This window comes from Ambystoma mexicanum, chromosome 6q, assembly GCF_040938575.1.
Source record: "Ambystoma mexicanum isolate Mex_15411 chromosome 6q, UKY_AmexF1_1, whole genome shotgun sequence".
In the NCBI taxonomy this organism is placed as follows: Eukaryota; Metazoa; Chordata; class Amphibia; order Caudata; family Ambystomatidae; genus Ambystoma; species Ambystoma mexicanum.
In genome coordinates, this window is record NC_090937.1 from 38,515,108 (window position 1) to 38,535,657 (window position 20,550).

The window sequence follows — 20,550 nt, forward strand, 5'->3', positions numbered from 1 at the left end:
GACTCATGACAACGTTCGGCGAACAATTAACCTAATTGAGTGCGCCCACAAATCAAAAACGGGGATGGCAGTGATCTAACTAGATGCCCGCAAAGCCTTTGACCGAGTGGACTGGGGCTATATCCAAGCAGTCCTGCAACGCTTTGGCTTCGGCCCCAACTTCATGTCATGGGTCATGGCCAACTATCAAATCCCCACCACACGACTCCGAATTAACGGCACCAGGTCAGATCTCATTCACATCACAAGAGGCACCAGACAGGGCTGCCCATTATCACCCCTAGTCTTTGCTCTGTCCATGGAACCCTTCGCTGCCAGAATCAGACAAAACGAGGGCGTAAAGGGAATTCAGGTGGGTGACCAGGAGTATAAAATCGCACTATATGCCGATGATGTGCTATTGCCCGCGACAAACCTGTCAACTTCCCTGGGAGCACTGCGGAGGGAGATCGAGGAGCTAGGGGCCTTATCAGGATTCAGGGTCAACCTGTCCAAATCCTCAGCATTACCCATCAACTTTCCTTGCCAGGAGAGGGTCCTTCTCACCTCACTCTCACCAATGCCCTGGGCAAATGAGGCAATTGAATACCTTGGAGTTCGGATCACCAAAAACCCATCGTGTTTGTACTCAAACAATATCCCACAATTACTCAGTGCCCTACAGAATGATCTCAAAAGGTGCAAGCAGCAAGAAATCTCCTGGTTTGGGTGAATTACCGCTGTTAAAATGAACTTGATCCCCAGATGGCTATACCAATGTGCAGCACTACCATTACAGATCCCTACCCCTGCCATACGGGCTCTACAAAAGAAAATATTGGAATTTATCTGGGGGGGAATCCCCGGATCAACAAACGAATTATGCTGAAAGGGAAATCACAGGCATCTAAAGACTTCAATTGATGTTATATCTGATAATTATTGCATTGTTGTACTGAATATACTATTTTGCAAAAATCAATAAAATGTTATGAAAAAAAGATAGTTGGTTCACATTTTAAAGGGAGATGACCGGTCAAGGAAAGGGGACATGCTGGTGTTGTCTCTTGTTGATGTTTTCCTGGCAGTGGACCACTAATGTGGTTGAAGCCAGGCCTGATCATATGCCTATATATCTTTTTAAGTCTGACCATACGATCTGGTTTCCATTTTTCACAACATTACTGGTTTAAACAAAGGTTCTGAAATCACAAACAGTGTGTTTGGGGCAGATAGTTCCTGTTTTTAAAAAAGGGGGACTGGAATTGCCCCTCCAATAATCATCCCATTTTTTTGTTCGACTGTTCTGCCAAAATGTTTGATGTTTTATTAAACTCGGTAAATGAAATATGCTTTCTATCTTAATACTGGTTTCAGGTGTGGAATAAGTACAATGGATGGAGTTATAGATTATTCTTGAAAATTTAGAAATGTGCTCTTTTAAAGAAACCTTTTTAACTGCTCATGGACTTATAAACAACCTTTTGGATCTGTTCTCGATGCACAGCTTTAAACGATTATCAATGCGCTGACTGCTACTATGAACCCGATTGATGACCTCCAAGATTGGTAGAGTAAACCTTTTATTACTCCGAGGTTTGCTAGTGGGGGTGAGGTTTCAAAGTCATTCTCTGCTCTGAAAGGTGTCGGGCAGGTTTGCGTTCTGCCCTTGTGACAAAAACATTACTGCCCAGCAGGAGTACAGGAATGAGCGGGGCTTCTAAGCTCTTGTTTATCCTCGTATTACTTATAGACGTGCAGTGATCTCACTCATAAAGTTGAAACAGGCCCAGCATGAATGTTACACCTCCTTCACCTCATTATGGTAGCATGAGCCAAATGCAGGCTGTACTCTTCAGGAGGGTGCCAGCCAGCATGGAAGCATCCAAAACAATAGTATGGTAGTGTCACAGATGGCCTCAAGAAACCCCAACTCCCAGATGTGGTTAAAGGCTTTTTATTTTATTTTCCGATGGCCTATTGGCTGGCCAACTCTCTCTAATGCATTGATGGACAATCCCACCCTAACACAGGCTTCCCTGGACTAGTGCTAGCGATCTGTAACCCATACTATCTAAATGCTATCAATCTATAGGTGATGACCTAGAGGCAAACCCCTTATCTATCTAGGCTTCCTCAGGGAACAATCTAGGTGACGCCTATCTGGGGCCCCGGTTGGATGGTACCTGATCTTCCCAACCTTTCTGTATATTCTCTGTTTCCGTCTCCCTCTCCCTTGTCCCTCTCCCTCTTCCTTGTCCCTCTCCCTCTCCCTTGTCCCTCTCCCTCTTCCTTGTCCCTCTCCCTTGTCCCTCTTCCTCTCTCCTGCTCTCTCTCGCTCTCTCCTGCTCTCTGTCGCTCTCTCCTGCTCTCTCCTTTGAGTCTGGTTTCAGTTGTTGAATTGCACTTCCTGGTTGCATCCTGCCGCACCAGCTCAAATAGCAGTAATGGCTTGTGACCCAAAGCTTGGGACAGGCAGGCGAAGTCGAGCCAGTATAGCAGGAAGGCTCGTCTGGTTGAAAGTTGAGTTTCAGTGTTCAGATGGCTCAACCAGATCTAGCAAGCAGTGTGGGTCGAAGATGCTTGAAACGAGCATAAATGACCCGGATGGCTTAACTTTAAGGTGCTAGAAAATCTCAAAGTTAAGTATTTCCAAGGCAGCTCCATTGGGTCTTTGTAGTGTCTCAAAGGTATTTAGAGTACTCAAATCAGCTCCGAATTGCAGAAGGAGCCAATTTCTTGTGGTCCTTTGGGTGCTGTGGGGCCCTTCAGTGAGTCCCTGAGGAACACAAGCCTGTCTTCTGTCCTTCCCAGACAGTAAGGTACCGTTGTCCAGCTGCATTTAGGGGGGAACCCACTGGGAGCAAGTGTAAGTGGTTAGAGGGAGGGTTTGTACCTTCCTTGGACAGTGTCTTCATCCAATGAATGGGAATTAGGGCAGCCTTTAACCCAATCAGGCGTCAGTGAAATCTTTAAGATTGTTCTTCAATATGGTTCTTGCAAACGATGTTCAAGAGGAGTCTCTAAGATGATTCAATTAAATGGGGGAGGGACTCGCCCCCTTATAAAGTGACTTTGCTACAGCAGAATGGTACAGTCAATGCCTTATATAAGTGCCAATCCTTGCTGTTTCATTGTTTGTAGGAAGTTAGGGGAGTATTGGGCGGAAGTGGGTTCCTGGAATATCCAAGAAGGCTGGCCTCTTCCACAGAGGGGAGGTCCCCTTCAGGTTCTCTGCCCTTTTCCCTTTTCCACACCCATTGTCCCTGCAGCACTGTTTGGGGGCATGGGAAACTTGGGCCCGCTGGAACAAAGAGATTACGTGTTAAAGGCTTTTCTTGTATTACTCCCAAGCACTCGAAATACATGAATGCCAACATTCCGTAAACACCTTGGAGGGAGATTTCGTCAGTGAAATCGGGAGACATAAATTTTCCCATAGGAATGCATTGGGGCTACAATTATTTTAGGCAGGAGACCATGAAAAATAGCAGTATTTTTCACTGAAAAATCATGAATCTCCCGCCTAAATCGGGAGGGTTGGCATGGATGCAAATATTCCACTACATTTAGAGCTAGGTGCTATAGATGTAGAGCTATAGGTTACACTGCTAAACTAAAACCCCTTATGTATTCATAAAAAATCGCAGGCTCGTCTAGTCTTCTAATTTACAAAAATGCACAGCTTGATTTTCTAACGCTACCGGGGTCTAAATCACTCCCATGGTTTAAACGTATTGGGTTTTGGCTTTGAAATGTTACTTTAGATTACATTTGAAACGATCCAGCATCGATTCGCAAAAATGCAAACAAATATATGAAAAGGTGGATATGAAATGTGTTCATAATAATCAGGGTTGTCCAACTCCAGGCTTCGAGGGCCAGAAACATGTCGGATTTTCAGAATACCCCTCATTAATATTAATGAGGTAAGTGTATATACATTTCTTCTCCTCAATATTCATGAGAGGTATCTTAAAAACACGTCAGGATTCCGGCCCTTGAGGCCTGGAGTTGGGTAACCATCAATGTAGACCGTTGCAGGGCAGTCAGTTTGCCACAAGTCTATTTAGAGTTCAAACCTGAAAAAAGAATTGAACCATACCTCGATGTGAGCGAATTATTTTTTCTTCAAAAACATGCCAACTTGAGATTGGGAAAATAGCCCTAAGCAGTATTCACTGCTAAATAGAAGGGACAGATGGCAAATATCGGTGGTCGCCTGCGTCCCATTTTCTGTGAAGTTCTGGTACACGTTTTGTAGTGTTATCCCCTCTATAAAAACATATGAAGCGTTGTCTGCTCCCCATTTTCAGAGCAAGAAATGCTCGTGCATGTGAATGTTTGCCGGTCAAGTCTTGGTGGAATTGATAGCATTGGATTGACAAAATGCACATGGATGGCATGGAAGCTGTGAACAAAATAGATGAGCTCAGCGTAGAGACAGCAAACTAAACCCACCAGTGCTAGCAGTGTGGTGGTACAGAGACTTGATGTATGTTGTGTTCATTTCAGAATTGTGTTTGCTTTCTGGTGCAATGTATGTATCGATTTTCCTAATAATCTTATGACTCGGGATCAGCTATTGTGCAGAACCTTCGAAAGGACAGTTCATGTACCTTCCTTATGGTGTTGTGTTAATGATTTATAGTTTTGTATTATGGGGGTCACATGTACAATGAGTTTTACTGAAAAGGAACCTTGATTGATTTGAGGCTAGACAGATTTCCGAACATATTTCTGGCATTGTGGGAAAGCTAAAGTGCGCACAGATGTTCTCAACCAGACTGATCTCCTCATCTACTGGCAGCTACTGGCTGATAATGCAGGCCATCACAAGATGGAGGACATGGGCTAATCAGGCCATATGCATTGAAAACCATGACGAAATTTGTTATTGGTCTAATAGAAATGTCTCAAACAAGCAGCCACTCAATGTATTGAGTCCTGTACTGTACTGGAGTCCTGTTTAAAGCCGGCATTGACAAATCTAACAGTTTTGGCTTGTGTTGAGGAACTAGATTATAATTTTTCAGGCACTGCTCTCCTGTACCCAGATGTTCACCCCGTCTTCCAGCGGTTGCCATTTTATGGCCAGGTGCTACCATTCTGGCAGTATCTGATGACTACACAAAAACATAAATTGTTGGCTTTGCCAATGCTTTTTTTAAATATAATTTGAATAACTGTAACAAATCTGAAGTCGTGTATGTCTTTATAAGCACCACTCAGATTAAGGAATCTTTTAGCACATACGCGCTCATGTTCCACAGTGATCAGGGAAACCCCCCTGCTTGATTCTGGTCTTGGTTCGTTCTTGCGCAGCTTTGCACTTCATCACTCACGCGCTCCCTGGGTTTGCAGTTTTGACACGTGTTTTTCCTGCAGAGGAAGCAGTGCTGCTTGCAGCCTCCTATTCCTGCTGAGGGGATTCATAGCCGAAGCGCATGTGGGATTATGTTGGGGTTTCTCGGTGTAACCAGATACCCGACCCTTTCCTGGCTAAAGCCAGGCTTTGCTCCCACCACCAAGCGTCTACAGCTGCAGTTACTCTAGTTATGGGGGTGTCACTAGCTCACGCGTAAAGCTAAGCTCCAAGGCTAAGCTGCATATGTAATAGTTTCATTGAAAGATTTATTTTAATGATCCTGTAATAGCAGCAACCTGATACATGCATAGAATTTCTTGCTTTACTGTCCATTTAGGTTTATGCCCATATTGATACAAAGATGCAAGAAGGGCAGCTTGGTTATTTTGTATATCAGCTGTTGGAGAAAAATTCTTAATTTAACAAGAAGGGACAATTGAGCTGTGAGCTTGAGGTAAATTTACCTCAACTGACTACCTGCAAATGGCTGCTTTCTCTTTTAGGCCCTTTGAAGCATGGGGCTTCATTCACAGGCACTTTGCGTGGTACAGTAAGCCATGCCTTTCACGCACCAGGGAACAGGGTGCACAACAAACTGTTCTAATTTAAAATCTTCTGATCTCGCTCCATGGCACGCCTGTCGAACTCTCGACTTGTCTGTCGGGGAAGATAAGGATTCTTCAAAACAAATTTTGTGTCCTGTGATCCTTCTATAACGCCAGCGGTAGTTTTTCTACCACTATTCTCTCTCATACTTATGAGTGTGAACATTGAATGTGTACAGGTAGGGCAGAGCTAGTGAAGTCAGAGGGGAGGAGGGTAAGGGGTCTTGTGTGGTTCTTGGTCTGCATGGAGTGTGGTGCTGCATGCTTGGGCATGGTGGATCCTACCTGTTGGGACTTGTAAATACACACCAGGCGGCCTACACTTTTTGTGGATGATCTACTCATGATGGCAACCGTAAAGAGGGACACAAGTGATAACAGTTCAAGGTGTTTTATTAAACAGGAAATACAGGGTGTAAAACGCCTAAACTAAACTTAAATCTAAGATGGGAGCACGCGTCGACCAAGTCCTAGTGGCGTTGTGTCAAAGTAAAAGGGCCTATATTAAAAAAATAGTAATATTGCCAATCCTTATGCTAAATACAAAAGTGTGTGGCATAGGGTTTCAATAAAGAAAGAAGTGTTCTCAAATAATAAGTCGGGATGTGATTGCCAAGGGCCTCCCTTCCCCACGTTTTCAGCACGGGACAAGGTGGGTTTCCTGAGCACCGCACACACTTGAGCTTTCCCCGACAGTTCTGCTCCAGCTATCCGGTTCTCAGATGGTTAAAGTCTCTTTTCAACAAAAGTCTCTTGCCTTCAAGACCTGATATTCTTGCCAAACAAACACACAGTTCTGCTCCACTTATGGTTTTGGGTGACGACTTCACCCCTAGATCTCCATCTTCTGGGCGCAGTGTGATACTGGAAATGCATCGGAGGGACAGGGCCTCCGTATCCTTGTCCTTTACTGGTTTGTATCGTGTGTTCTTTCGTGTTTTCCACGCAGGAGGTCATGTGGGACTCCTGGCGGTGCAGCTCTTTCTCTTGGTTTGATGAACAGACCCATGGGATACACTTATGGCACCCATGGGTAGGGGGGCAACTCTGTGCCCCTAGTGTATGTTTTTGGGCACCTGTGAGTGGCCCCCATGGCCTCTTGCCTTCCATCGCCTGTTAACTTGATTTTACCGAAGTCCCAGGAAGCCCTGACTCTATCCCTTCCCCCTGACTGGCTGTTGGGTGGAAGTTCCATATATGGTAGTGTGGGGGAAGTGCTGACCAGACTGGCTGGAGCCTTCCCAACGACCGTATGTTGTGGGTACGCCTGTGGGTGGGACCTGGGTGAATGGAGTGTGTTACGAATACGCATTCTGTGTTGTGGGTGTCTAGTATCTGGTGTTTGACACAATGACTGAGGCAGCCCTGCCCGAAACCGGTATGAATGCAGTGTGGAGTATTGAATGGCTTGGTACTTGTCCCAATACACATAACTTGTTGTGAGTGTCTGGAGAGAAGTGAATGGCCTGAATGCACTGTGTGTATGATTGGCTGCCTGCCTGCCTGAATGCCCTTAATAATGATTTGATTCTTTAAGTATGACCCAGCGGAATGAATGGGAGATCAACAGTATATCTGGGGACCTCTCACTGCTACGAATCATGTTCAGAAGCTGATGTCCACTACGACGAGTAACTGGAGTAACTGAAGCTTGACCTTGAATCCCTGCTGGACGAGAAGAATTGATGTTGCTCTCCTTCACAATATGAAAGCTGCTGTGCCTCCAAGGACTGACCCAGAGAGGACCTGGTAAGGCTCCCTCTTCCCGAGCTACGAGGGACCATCGTGCACCAGCAGATCTTTGCCAAAGCTCCCTGGTAGACAGACCTTCGACAGGCTGCTGACCCGAGACGGGGACCACCGCGGAACCACAAAGAGAAGCAGCCGGACTGTTGTCCGCCACTGTCGACGAGCGCCGTCGCCGACTGGAGCCGCCATGCTCCTGTTTGCCTATGAACTTCATTGATCCAAGGACGCTCTCGTCCGCAACGTCGCTGCTGTATCCTGCTGGAGAAGGCCTGACTGCCGAGGAGCATCCGCCGGTGTGTTTCCCGCCACCCAAAGACCACAGAGACGCCGATGACTCGACGCCCTTGCTGGGCCACAGTTCTTCAAACTCTTTGCGGTACAGAACTATCGACACCAAGGTGCCCCGCACTCCTCTTCCTTGCAGGATGTTTACGCTTCCCCATTAACGAGCACCGGTAGGAACGAAGCTGCCACTTCACCGTCGTAGCTCACCCTGTTCTCCGTCAGACGTTCGACGACCCGTGACTCCTGCCTGAAAGGGAGGACACTCAAGAAGGGCTGTCGATTCCCCGGCGCGGAATGCTACAACGCCAGGTACTTTGGGGTTGCAGAACTATTGGGAAGTCTAGTGTGAACAATATATGGACTGGGCTTGTATCTTTATTCTACAGGTTGCCCAGGTGGGGGGGGATCTCCACACAGAGCTGTGTTTAAAGGTAGTGACCAGTATTCTGCCAATTATTCAACCATCTTGCTTTCCTTCCTTTCTACTGCTGGTTTCCTCTTTTATTGATCTGTGTGACATTTTGACCGTATAGTTGATGCACTTTAATGAGATCTAATAATCGTTGTGGTACCACTTTAGAACTGTATATATTTACCATTGATGATTTTCCGAGCACACAGCGCATTATCGTGATATTGTATATACCTTTGAATATTATATAAAGACTGTGTTTTAACCGATACAGTGTGCGGACATTCCTTTTGTGGGTGCTTGGGGACTACACTGTACTTAAGAACCAGGCCGCATCACCTCCTGAGAAGCTAGGCCTTGATTGCTCGTCCATTGCTACCACAATAGAGAATCTTGTGCCTCTCCTCTACCATATAGAGAGCGGAATTACAGACCCCCCCCTCCAGTCCTTTACACGCAGGCCTCCGTCGTACTCCAATGAACGTTTGGCGATAACTTTTCACCACTGGATCTCCCTCGGCCAGGCTCGGATCCCAAATGACAAGTGTGACAGTTCACTTCTTCTTGCAATTTCTTGTTTCATTAATCTTAATGCCCTTTTGAAATAATCTCCAGGGTTTATCCCTGCTAGTCGCCCTCCCTCTTCTGGGTTCACACTGTCTACCTTTTCCACAACATTTCACTGTAGGTGTCCCTCAATAGGTTCACTCGTAGCAGTACATCGTTCATAGGGACTTCATGCCTCGCCCCTTGTCGTTAGCATCCCTCTGCCGGGTTCACTCTCGCCAACCTTTATGAACCTCCCTCGTTCGGATTCACAATGGCTTTTCTTTAGCTTACGAATAACAATGTTTACTTGCGTCCCTCGTTCGGGTTCACTCTCGCCACCTTTACGATACACAATTCATGCATTCACTTTACCAAGCAGGATTCACTTCCCTTTTGCTTCACGATTATCTGTTGGTCAAAGACTTCCAACGGTACAGAGGATTTTGCATAACCTCTGTATGACCTTTTTTTACCCCTTTGCTCACCTTTCTCCCAAGGCTTTGTTACCTGTGGTTTCACAATAGGGTAATCAACACAAGTGTACGCTCACGTGTTGCCTGCCTCTGCTCTGCTGGTTTCCCCCTGTTCTCTTAACAATTCTTTGTATTTCAAAGTGTAATTAGCACGTTTGTTCCGCACAGTTCGGTTTCTTTATCGGTTCTCCCCTCGACTCACTGATTTGCAATGAACGGCTCTACTTTTCCACCTGTAGAGTCAAGGCCGCTACCATGGGGCCATATGTCTCTCCCCGGCTTGGCTGTCACCGGAGGAGATGCCCGGCTACCATTGACATCTGCTGCAACACACGCAGGCTATTGTTCTCGGCCTTATGATTCCTTCTCTTGAGGCTTTACAGGTCTGTTGATAAGGGCATGGTCACTTCTCCCCCCGATCTCCTTCCGACTCTCGCCGCCGCCTTTCGCTACCTCTTGAACTGCCTAACGGAACGAGCTCTCGCTTTGTGCGGTCTGCCTTGCATGTTCTGTGCTCTTGTGCTCCACCTTTTATCCCTGTGGGGAAGGAAAAGGGCGTCAACTGTGTGTGATTCTGGTCAATTGCCTGACTTTGCTTGACCCTTGTAATGGGGCATGTCAGATAATGGCTCTGCGGTGAGTCCACTTTTTCCCGTGTTGTACGAAAGTGTGCATGCGGAAAAGAGAGGGGGGGCAGTGATTTGGAATGTCCTACCTGGTAGGCTGGAGAAAAGGCGTTGAAGGAAGGAAGGGAGGTACCGCATCTCACCCGTCGGTGTCCCACTCCCCAAGCACCCGCCCATCCAGGTGATCCTCCCTCACTGGTCCACCCACAAGAGCTGGATCCAATAGCGAGGTTTATGGTCATTGCATCGAGTCCCTTGCACCGAGGTGTCTTTGCATAAAACCCCCTGTTTTTTACCCTTAAAAATCCTCCTAAACAAAAATTAGGCCCTGCGCTTATGGATTCTCCCCTCACTCACCAGCTGTTTTGAACTGCTTGGCTTTTGGTTTCTCTGAAGTCAAGGCCTGTACCACAGGCACGGGATTCTCCTCTACTCTGCCTTTATCAGCATCGCCTTGCCCCGGGTTCGGTTGACATTTGCAGCAGGACACTTGCTCTATTGTACGCAGTCTCAGATTCCTCTCCACAAAGGTTCTACGGGCCTGGGGTGAAAAGGGCAAGGTCGTTTCTCTCCTTGCCAGGCTCTCACCTCCTGCCGCCTTTTTCCTTCTCTTGAACTGCCTCCCTCTATTTGCCATCTTCTCGTGCTGCCTGTCGTATCCGTCTTGCTCTCTCTGGTTCCACCTTTTATCCCTATGGGGAAAGGAAAGGGGCATCAGGTGTGTGTGATTGGAGTCAATTGCCTGACTTTGTCTCACCCTGGTATTTTGACATGTTATATTGTGAAAAAGTGTTCACGGTGGAAAGGGGGGGGGGCAGTGGTTTGGAATGTCCTATGTGAGAGGATGGGGAAAAGGTGTTAAAGGAAGGGGGAATACCGCATCTCACCTGTCGGTGTCCCACTCCCCGAGGACCCCCCCATCCAGGTGATCCTCCCTCACTGGTCCACACCCAGGAACTGGATCCAATAGCGATGGCCATGTCCTGGCCACCTGGATGGCAGATACCCGGGGACTAGCTAGGGAGACGCCTTCAGGTTTCTCACACATGTCAGAATGTAGCCCGTCTTTCGGCAGCAACTGTAGAACTGCACACAAGGAAGGCAGGCAATAGAGGGTGAGACCAGGGGCCCTGTGGGTAGGGTGACCAGATGTCCCAGTTTTACCGGTGTGGTGTGGGTATTTTTGCCCTTGGTCCTGGCGTCCCGAGAGTTTTTGGGGTTTTAAAACCCTGTCCCGGGATTGGAGGGACGGGTGGCTACAGTCTTGGTTTTTGCCTGGGAACCGATTAAGAAGTCTCAAAATCGGGCCCAGCGCTGCTTTTCCTGCTTGCGTGAATGCTTTTCACGCCCCCATTTCCTCCCCTACCTGGCCACTCTTCTCCAATGAGAGGAGTGTGCCTGTGAACACACCCCGTAACAGGACAGCAACATAGAAGTAGGACTACAGTTCTCAGATTCCTGTTTGTGTTTACTGTAGTCCTACTTCTGTCTATTGTCTCTTTTTATTTTTTATTTAATTTTTTTATCTGGTCACCCTACCTGTGGGGAACGAACTGGGAAGCAGCAATCCGAATGGATCATTTGGAATGCCAGGGGTGCAAGTTGGGTTAGCAGGGCGGCATTTGTTGTCCTTGGATTTTAATAGGTGTAAGCCAGATACATTTAAGAGGTCAGCGATGTGGGTAATGCGCTGGTCTCTGGCATGCAGGCAGCTTGCACTTCGCCTGAGTGTCATGGCAGGGTGGTGGGTGACTTGACTTTTGGGTTGATTAATCGGGCACCGTGCGGATGGGGAGATGGCATCCATTACTTAGAAGGTTTCTGCTGCTGTATATGAGCGCATTAATATTTAAGGCTTGGTCCTACTCGGGGACCTGAGCTGGGATTGTTGTAAACGGGCTGGGGGAGGTTGGAGGGGGGCAAGACATGCTTACATTAGCCGTGCACAAGAAGGAAGGCAAATCTCTGCGGGGACATTCACACCGTGTATCGGAGTAACGTTTTTTGGTTTATTTTCTAGGCCTTGGGTGATCGCATTGAGCCCAAAACTGAGCTCTTTTCGCGTTTAATAAGGCCATTTGTCGTTTGATGTGATTGAGTTTATGGTTCAACATGTAGGGTCATTATTTTTTTATGCACATCGCTGCACACTGTGAGCGTATTTGGTCTAAAGATTGGCATATTTCTGGTATCCACGTTGGACCCTACTTTTTCTACCATCTATGTTTTTGTATTTCAAATCTCAATATCTTTTATTTGTGTGTGTGTGTGTGTGTGTGTGTGTGTGTGTGGCAGTGATACGTGTTCGGTTTTGCACATCTTAAGATATGCCTCCATAACTTCTGCTTCCAGGAAGACTGATCTGCTCCTATTGTTCTGTCCATCTCTTATCTTTAAAAATGTGTACACAGTTGGAATGAAATCTCTGATATTTTGTTATATGATCTTGCTCTTCTCCTCTTGTGGCCTATATATATTCTTCAGTTTGTACATAAACCACACATTTAGGACGCTCCACTTTCATACTCTGAATCCTCATTGAAATGTTGCTATCGCACTGCATCTGACGATCCATCTGCAAACCCAGTCAACTATTGTATGTGTCCTTGAGAAGGGACCAGCCCATGCAAAGGAGGGTAAGTGTTACACCATTATTTAAGGACCCCTTTCTCAGGCAGAGATATCTTTCACGGCTATTGCTTTACATTAACTGAACCCACCTATAGGCGTGGTTTAAGCCGGATGTGAATTGGATGCTAGTTAAAGATGTTAGATTGAAGGCACCATAGTTTGAAAGGATTCTCAACATGGTGAGCTTTTCATGCTGCCCTCAAGGGCACTGTAGCTTTTCACAAGTGAGAACACACTGCATCCTTCAAGAATCCAATATTTGTTTGCCTAGCGCACACCTAGGTTTAAGGTTTTTTTACAGGATTTGTTGAAAATTTACGGGGTGCCGGGGAGAATAACAACCTTGACACTGGGTTGTTTTAACCTATGTAAATCCAACAGATTGTCCACAAGATTGTGGAACTCTCCCGTCCCCTGCACACCCTTTATACTGTAGAAACAGTCAATATTTCTATACAATGGTAATATTCAGTTTCTTTCAGAAAAAAGAAGAAATTAATGAGAGAAGCTAATTCATGACACTATTATAATAAAACAGAATGATGGGGACCATCGGTTTTAATTGAATTTTAAATTAATTGTTATAGATATGAATTTCAATTCATTCATCATCCAGTCTTTGTAAACATAATAACATAAATGTGTTCATTTTGAGGTTACATTCAATATAATAATACAAGGGCATACAAGGTACTCATCACACTTTCTATACAATAGGCTTTTCACATGGTATATCCACAGAAAGTAATGATGAATATTTTCTCGACGCGTTTCGGGGTGTCCCCTTCTTCAGGAATTGATAGCCCTCTTCATTGCCGTTAATCTTTGTTTCGTCTATAATGTATGATACAATGATCAAATTTTAGATTCTCACTGATAACTGTCATTTAACTCTTGGGAGAAATTTTTAATAATAATCACCTGGATGTTCAATGTGGAATATCCTAACTGGATTTATTATCAATAGCAATATCAGCCCAATAATGGTTATTCAACCTGTAGATGTGATAAAAAGACAATAGGGAAAGCTCAATTAAAAACGGGATCTTAATTCATGAAGGAAAATCTAGTCATGTAATATCTAAGAAAAAATATTACCTTTCGGTATTTCTGTAAAAAGCTACTACATCCATGGAATGGGTCGCTGTGGTATGTAGAGAGTCCTCAGGTACGGAGGTAGTGCAGTAATGGGCGATTCCTCCACTCGTGTCTGTAAAAACACGTATATATACTATATTAGATACACGAAAACAATGGGGTGGGATCATTCTGTGGAGAGTATTCTGTGAAGGCCTCTAGGCTCATGATATGCAATTGGGGAGCTGTTTACAAAGGATTCTCTTACCTCCTTCCTGAGAAGATGGCCGGTGCTGTAGCTCGAACCGTTCTACACGGTTTTCGCTAAAGATGGCCACTATTTACATTATGACGTCATCACGTCGAAGCGTGACGACGTCACTATGTTTAGAACGTCAGCGTGTGACGGGAAAACAGACGTCATACGGACATATTTTAGAAAACAATGTGTAATTAACCAATAGTATATAGGTGTATATCTATACTGGTGCAGGGAGTTTGAGTCAAATGAAATAAAGGTGAAAAGAGTCGAAAGATAAATGTGAGGAGTGTCTCATGTAACTTCTGGGAAATCTATTGTTTACCACGGACAAAAGTTAATCGAATATTGGACATCCGTGTGTTTACTATTTCAAGAGAAGCATGCTCACATTCTATGGTCTGTAACTTAATACATCCTATGTCAGTAAAAAATCATCCTAAGTGAACTGAACAAATTCAAAAATGTATTTAACAGCAATTGATATTGTATCCACACTGGGTTTCTGATTGGGTCAGGGGAAACAGTATTTAGTTACAAAAATGAGGCTAAACTGTAATCTTCGTTCATCCCATTGGGAGCTAGACTGTTTAGTCTCTCTATCCAGAAGATTTCCCTCTGGTTCATACGTCTGGCATGATTGCCACCTCTTGGGGCTCTGTTCACAATTTCCAAAATCACAACCTTTAGTTGAGAAATATTATGTTTCTTTATGGAAAAATGTCTTGCTACAGGTGAGTTAACACTGTTGGTACGTATGTTACTTTTGTGTTCATTCCAGCGCTCCTTGGCTTTCCTTTGTGTCTGTCCAACATAGTAAATGCCGCATGGGCAGCTTAAACCATAAATGATTGATTTCGTGTCACAAGTGGCAAAATCCTTTAGTGGGATTTTTTGGCCATTTGATGGGTGTCTTACATAGCTTCCCTTCATTATGTTGTTACAATTGCCACAACTGAGACAGGCAAACGTACCTATTTTCCTCTTGGTGAGGGTTCTTTGATTGTCCACTCTCGGTCTTTCTGCTTTAACTAGGCTATCCCTGAAGTTCCGACCCCTCTTGTAGGCGATTATGGGTGGTTCAGGAAATAGTCTCTTTAGTTGTGGATCCAATTTGATTATACCCCAGTTCTTCTTGATCATCCTTGTTATGTGATGACTCTGTGCTGAATATCTTAAAGCGTAGAGAAATGGGATCTCCTTAGATCTATTTCTTGATATACGGAGGTCTTTCCTCTCCAATGTGAGTGTTTTTTCTTCTGCTTTCTTGATGATAGACTCTGGATAGCCTCTTTCCTTGTATCTTTGTGTCATCAATAGGTTTTCATTCCTCAGGGTGTCAGTTGTTGAGATAATTCTCTTTAGTCTAAGGAATTGACTGTAGGGCAAATTATTCTTTAAATGCGTCGGATGATGGCTCCTGAAGTGTAACGTGTTGTTAACATCGGTGGGTTTGTGATAAATATTGGTGATTATCCCATCTTCCCCAATCTCTAGTTCAACGTCCAAAAAATGTAGTTTAGGGGTTCCAATTTCCATCGTGAATTTGATTCTGTCGTGGCCTGAATTGATGTATTTTAGGAATTCCTCTAGTTCGTGATGTTGTCCTCTCCAAATGACGAAAACATCGTCAATGTATCTTTTCCAGGTGATGATTTTTTTGCTAAATTTTGTTGGTATCAAAATCCATTTCATCTCCAAATGGTACATGAATAGATTAGCATAGGCTGGGGCCATTGCTGACCCCATTGAAGTTCCTGATGCTTGTAAATAGTACTGCGTCCTGTATCTGAAATAGTTGTTAATGAGTATAATTTTGCTTAATTTCATTAGGAAGGTTTTGTTTGCTTCACATTCATTTCTTAGTAGACACCATTCGAGTGCTTCCAAACCGTCTTGATGTGGGATGCATGTATATAGACTCTGTACATCAAACGAAACCAGTAGATCATTTCTGTTAATATCTGTTAAGGTGTCTAGGTGATTGAGAAAATCTGTGGTATCTTTAAGATATGTTGTGGTTGTTTGGACTATGGGTTGTAATGCCTTGTCCACATAAACTGCTAGTGGGTTGAAGATACTATCAGTTCCCGCAACAATCGGTCTGAGGGGGGGTTTTGTCAAGTTCTTATGTATTTTTGGCAGTCCATAGAAGATTGGAGTAATAGGATGTTCATTAATCAAAAACAATTTAGTCTTGTTGGAAATCCATCCTTGGTCCTCAGCTTCCTCAAGCGTAGTTTCAATAATGCTTGATATTTCTCTGACCGGATCTTGTTCAATTTTTATGTACGTGTTCTCATCTGTTAGGAGCTCTAAAATCTTCTCCTCATAGTATGTAGTGTCCATAATAACTATGGCCCCTCCTTTGTCTGCCGGTTTTAGGGTCAGGCTTCTGTCATCCGCAAGGTTCTTGATGATTTCAAGGCAGAATGAAAACCTATTGATGACACAAAGATACAAGGAAAGAGGCTATCCAGAGTCTATCATCAAGAAAGCAGAAGAAAAAACACTCACATTGGAGAGGAAAGACCTCCGTATATCAAGAAATAGATCTAAGGAGATCCCATTTCTCTACGCTTTAAGATATTCAGCACAGAGTCATCACATAACAAGGATGATCAAGAAGAACTGGGGTATAATCAAATTGGATCCACAACTAAAGAGACTATTTCCTGAACCACCCATAATCGCCTACAAGAGGGGTCGGAACTTCAGGGATAGCCTAGTTAAAGCAGAAAGACCGAGAGTGGACAATCAAAGAACCCTCACCAAGAGGAAAATAGGTACGTTTGCCTGTCTCAGTTGTGGCAATTGTAACAACATAATGAAGGGAAGCTATGTAAGACACCCATCAAATGGCCAAAAAATCCCACTAAAGGATTTTGCCACTTGTGACACGAAATCAATCATTTATGGTTTAAGCTGCCCATGCGGCATTTACTATGTTGGACAGACACAAAGGAAAGCCAAGGAGCGCTGGAATGAACACAAAAGTAACATACGTACCAACAGTGTTAACTCACCTGTAGCAAGACATTTTTCCATAAAGAAACATAATATTTCTCAACTAAAGGTTGTGATTTTGGAAATTGTGAACAGAGCCCCAAGAGGTGGCAATCATGCCAGACGTATGAACCAGAGGGAAATCTTCTGGATAGAGAGACTAAACAGTCTAGCTCCCAATGGGATGAACGAAGATTACAGTTTAGCCTCATTTTTGTAACTAAATACTGTTTCCCCTGACCCAATCAGAAACCCAGTGTGGATACAATATCAATTGCTGTTAAATACATTTTTGAATTTGTTCAGTTCACTTAGGATGATTTTTTACTGACATAGGATGTATTAAGTTACAGACCATAGAATGTGAGCATGCTTCTCTTGAAATAGTAAACACACGGATGTCCAATATTCGATTAACTTTTGTCCGTGGTAAACAATAGATTTCCCAGAAGTTACATGAGACACTCCTCACATTTATCTTTCGACTCTTTTCACCTTTATTTCATTTGACTCAAACTCCCTGCACCAGTATAGATATACACCTATATACTATTGGTTAATTACACATTGTTTTCTAAAATATGTCCGTATGACGTCTGTTTTCCCGTCACACGCTGACGTTCTAAACATAGTGACGTCGTCACGCTTCGACGTGATGACGTCATAATGTAAATAGTGGCCATCTTTAGCGAAAACCGTGTAGAACGGTTCGAGCTACAGCACCGGCCATCTTCTCAGGAAGGAGGTAAGAGAATCCTTTGTAAACAGCTCCCCAATTGCATATCATGAGCCTAGAGGCCTTCACAGAATACTCTCCACAGAATGATCCCACCCCATTGTTTTCGTGTATCTAATATAGTATATATACGTGTTTTTACAGACACGAGTGGAGGAATCGCCCATTACTGCACTACCTCCGTACCTGAGGACTCTCTACATACCACAGCGACCCATTCCATGGATGTAGTAGCTTTTTACAGAAATACCGAAAGGTAATATTTTTTCTTAGATATTACATGACTAGATTTTCCTTCATGAATTAAGATCCCGTTTTTAATTGAGCTTTCCCTATTGTCTTTTTATCACATCTACAGGTTGAATAACCATTATTGGGCTGATATTGCTATTGATAATAAATCCAGTTAGGATATTCCACATTGAACATCCAGGTGATTATTATTAAAAATTTCTCCCAAGAGTTAAATGACAGTTATCAGTGAGAATCTAAAATTTGATCATTGTATCATACATTATAGACGAAACAAAGATTAACGGCAATGAAGAGGGCTATCAATTCCTGAAGAAGGGGACACCCCGAAACGCGTCGAGAAAATATTCATCATTACTTTCTGTGGATATACCATGTGAAAAGCCTATTGTATAGAAAGTGTGATGAGTACCTTGTATGCCCTTGTATTATTATATTGAATGTAACCTCAAAATGAACACATTTATGTTATTATGTTTACAAAGACTGGATGATGAATGAATTGAAATTCATATCTATAACAATTAATTTAAAATTCAATTAAAACCGATGGTCCCCATCATTCTGTTTTATTATAATAGTGTCATGAATTAGCTTCTCTCATTAATTTCTTCTTTTTTCTGAAAGAAACTGAATATTACCATTGTATAGAAATATTGACTGTTTCTACAGTATAAAGGGTGTGCAGGGGACGGGAGAGTTCCACAATCTTGTGGACAATCTGTTGGATTTACAAACACACTGCATCCTTGCCTTTGCGTGGTTCGCCTCCAGAGTGACCGCCAACCGCTATTATATGCAAGCTGATGGGGCTTCTGTGGGAGGTGGGAAGCAGAAGAGGATAGGTATGTAACGTTTCAAATGAGTATTGAAGCACGGTATAGTGGCTACATAGGGTAGGGTGGAAGTGGGGATAGGTTACATGTGCGCAATGTGCATTTGCATTTGGTGTTTGTGGCACAAGTCACAATATTGATCAATACAGGAATGTGGTACTGCTCTGTGTTGCTGAACCTTTTTTTAAATGGTAAACCCCAATATATCTGGAGAGTAGCCTCACATCTACTGAGTTCCAAGGACTAGATGGTGTCCCTTGTAGGTTTGTAGTCCTGCCTGACAAATATATTCTACTTTATTCTCGATTACATTGTATTTATATTCTCAGGCAGTGGAGAATAGCGGAGGGGAGGGGAAAAGTGCTGTCAGGGGGTCAACGGGGATTACAATGGAGAACTTCATAGTTGGCACCCCACCAAACAGTAACGCACCACATATGACAAACTCCACTCGGTGCATGTCTTAAAATCCTATCTGAACTGATGGATTTCTTGGATACACGAAGTGTGTGAACGCGCTTTCTTTTTTAAAAATTTCAAATCCTGCAGCAATAAAATGTTTCTTGAGATACATATGCAGGATCCTTGCCAACAGCTTGCATTTTATCCTACAAGACTGACTTTTCTTGATTCGCGATAGAAGAACAGGTTTGTGGGTTTAGGACATGTGCTTTTGGGACCACACCTTTGCAACCATTGCATTTTAAGAGGAGAGGAGACTTCTGTCATTCTGGAAGCTTAAGTACTTACCACCATTGCATTTATTTTCGTCAGTGGACCAGTGCAGTTAAGGAAACCCTTTTTGAAGATGCTCTTTTGCTTATTTTAGTTCAAGGTGTCTCAGATGCAGCAAAACTGTAGTGCGTGTTTTTGGATTACCCAGGATTCATCTTCTCGTATTGCCTTTTCCGGCAAGACAAAATCTCGGCAACTGAGGCACATAACCACAGTGTCCGACACAAGGCAAACAATTGTATGTAATTAGCACCTCTTCAGATTTTCACCCATTCTAGCCCCATGACTTCTGCTGTGTTGTCATATTGCAGATTTTACTTGTGCTTCTGGGAAACTAAGCTTGTGCAGTTTATTAACTGACATATAAATGATGAAGTGGAGCATTAAAAATAAGGGTAGAACAGAGATAAACAAATGGAAGTGTGAGTCGGAGAAAATAGAATAATGCAGGATTTGTTACTAAATTATGTTATTTAAGCAATAAGATGCAAAAACGGTGGCCTGGATCGACTGGTAATGGCCCTTGGTCTAAGTTACAGGTCCGAGCAAAGTTCTCACAACGTCATGTTCATTCAAACAAAAACTCACCTAAGATGGCTGCCATAGAAGTCGGGGCTCCATGCAAAGCCCCTTTTCCATTTCCATGGTGGCTGCAGCTCGGGGCAAGCCACTGCCCAAGGGAGAAGGTAAGTGGGCATGGGGAAGGGAGTGTTGACTGGAGGGAAGGGTTGGGGGAAGATGGTAGGGCAGATGAAAGAAGCCATACCGGTTGCTCAGAACACAAGCTTATATAGTGAGGTCCAGCCAGTGTTCTGAGCAACCTGACTGGCTCACTCTCCCACCCAGGTGCTAATTTAGTAATAATTGCCCATTCCATGGGCTGGAACGGGTGGTAACGGCATGCAGGACCTTTAACGAGGGTCCCTGGTACTGTTGCCACCCGTTCCAGCACATGGAACAGGTCATTATTGC

At 44.0% G+C, this 20,550-nt stretch overlaps 2 protein-coding genes and 1 long non-coding RNA gene across 10 annotated transcripts in view; 2 read left to right on the plus strand and 1 right to left on the minus strand.

The window, feature by feature from the left end:
- PTPN13 (protein tyrosine phosphatase non-receptor type 13) overlaps positions 1-20,550 on the plus strand; it is a 1,388,150-nt gene that overhangs the window by 64,009 nt on the left and 1,303,591 nt on the right. The window lies entirely within an intron of this gene.
- LOC138515735 (uncharacterized) lies at positions 13,202-16,413 on the minus strand. 3 transcript variants are annotated; one of them, XM_069630433.1, is made up of 3 exons: positions 13,776-16,413; positions 13,599-13,673; positions 13,202-13,511 (listed from the first exon to the last, which is right to left on the minus strand). In XM_069630433.1, exon 1 carries the CDS (start codon positions 16,360-16,362, stop codon positions 14,548-14,550), a length of 1,815 nt encoding a protein of 604 aa, XP_069486534.1. In that variant the 5' UTR covers positions 16,363-16,413; the 3' UTR covers positions 13,202-13,511; positions 13,599-13,673; positions 13,776-14,547. The 3 variants fall into 3 exon arrangements, with proteins under 3 accessions (XP_069486534.1, XP_069486533.1, XP_069486532.1); XM_069630432.1 differs by having other exon boundaries at positions 13,202-13,673; XM_069630431.1 differs by having other exon boundaries at positions 13,599-16,413.
- Positions 16,453-18,585, plus strand: LOC138515736 (uncharacterized). Its single transcript, XR_011282162.1, has 2 exons — positions 16,453-18,188; positions 18,276-18,585. It is a non-coding gene; the product is annotated as an uncharacterized lncRNA (long non-coding RNA).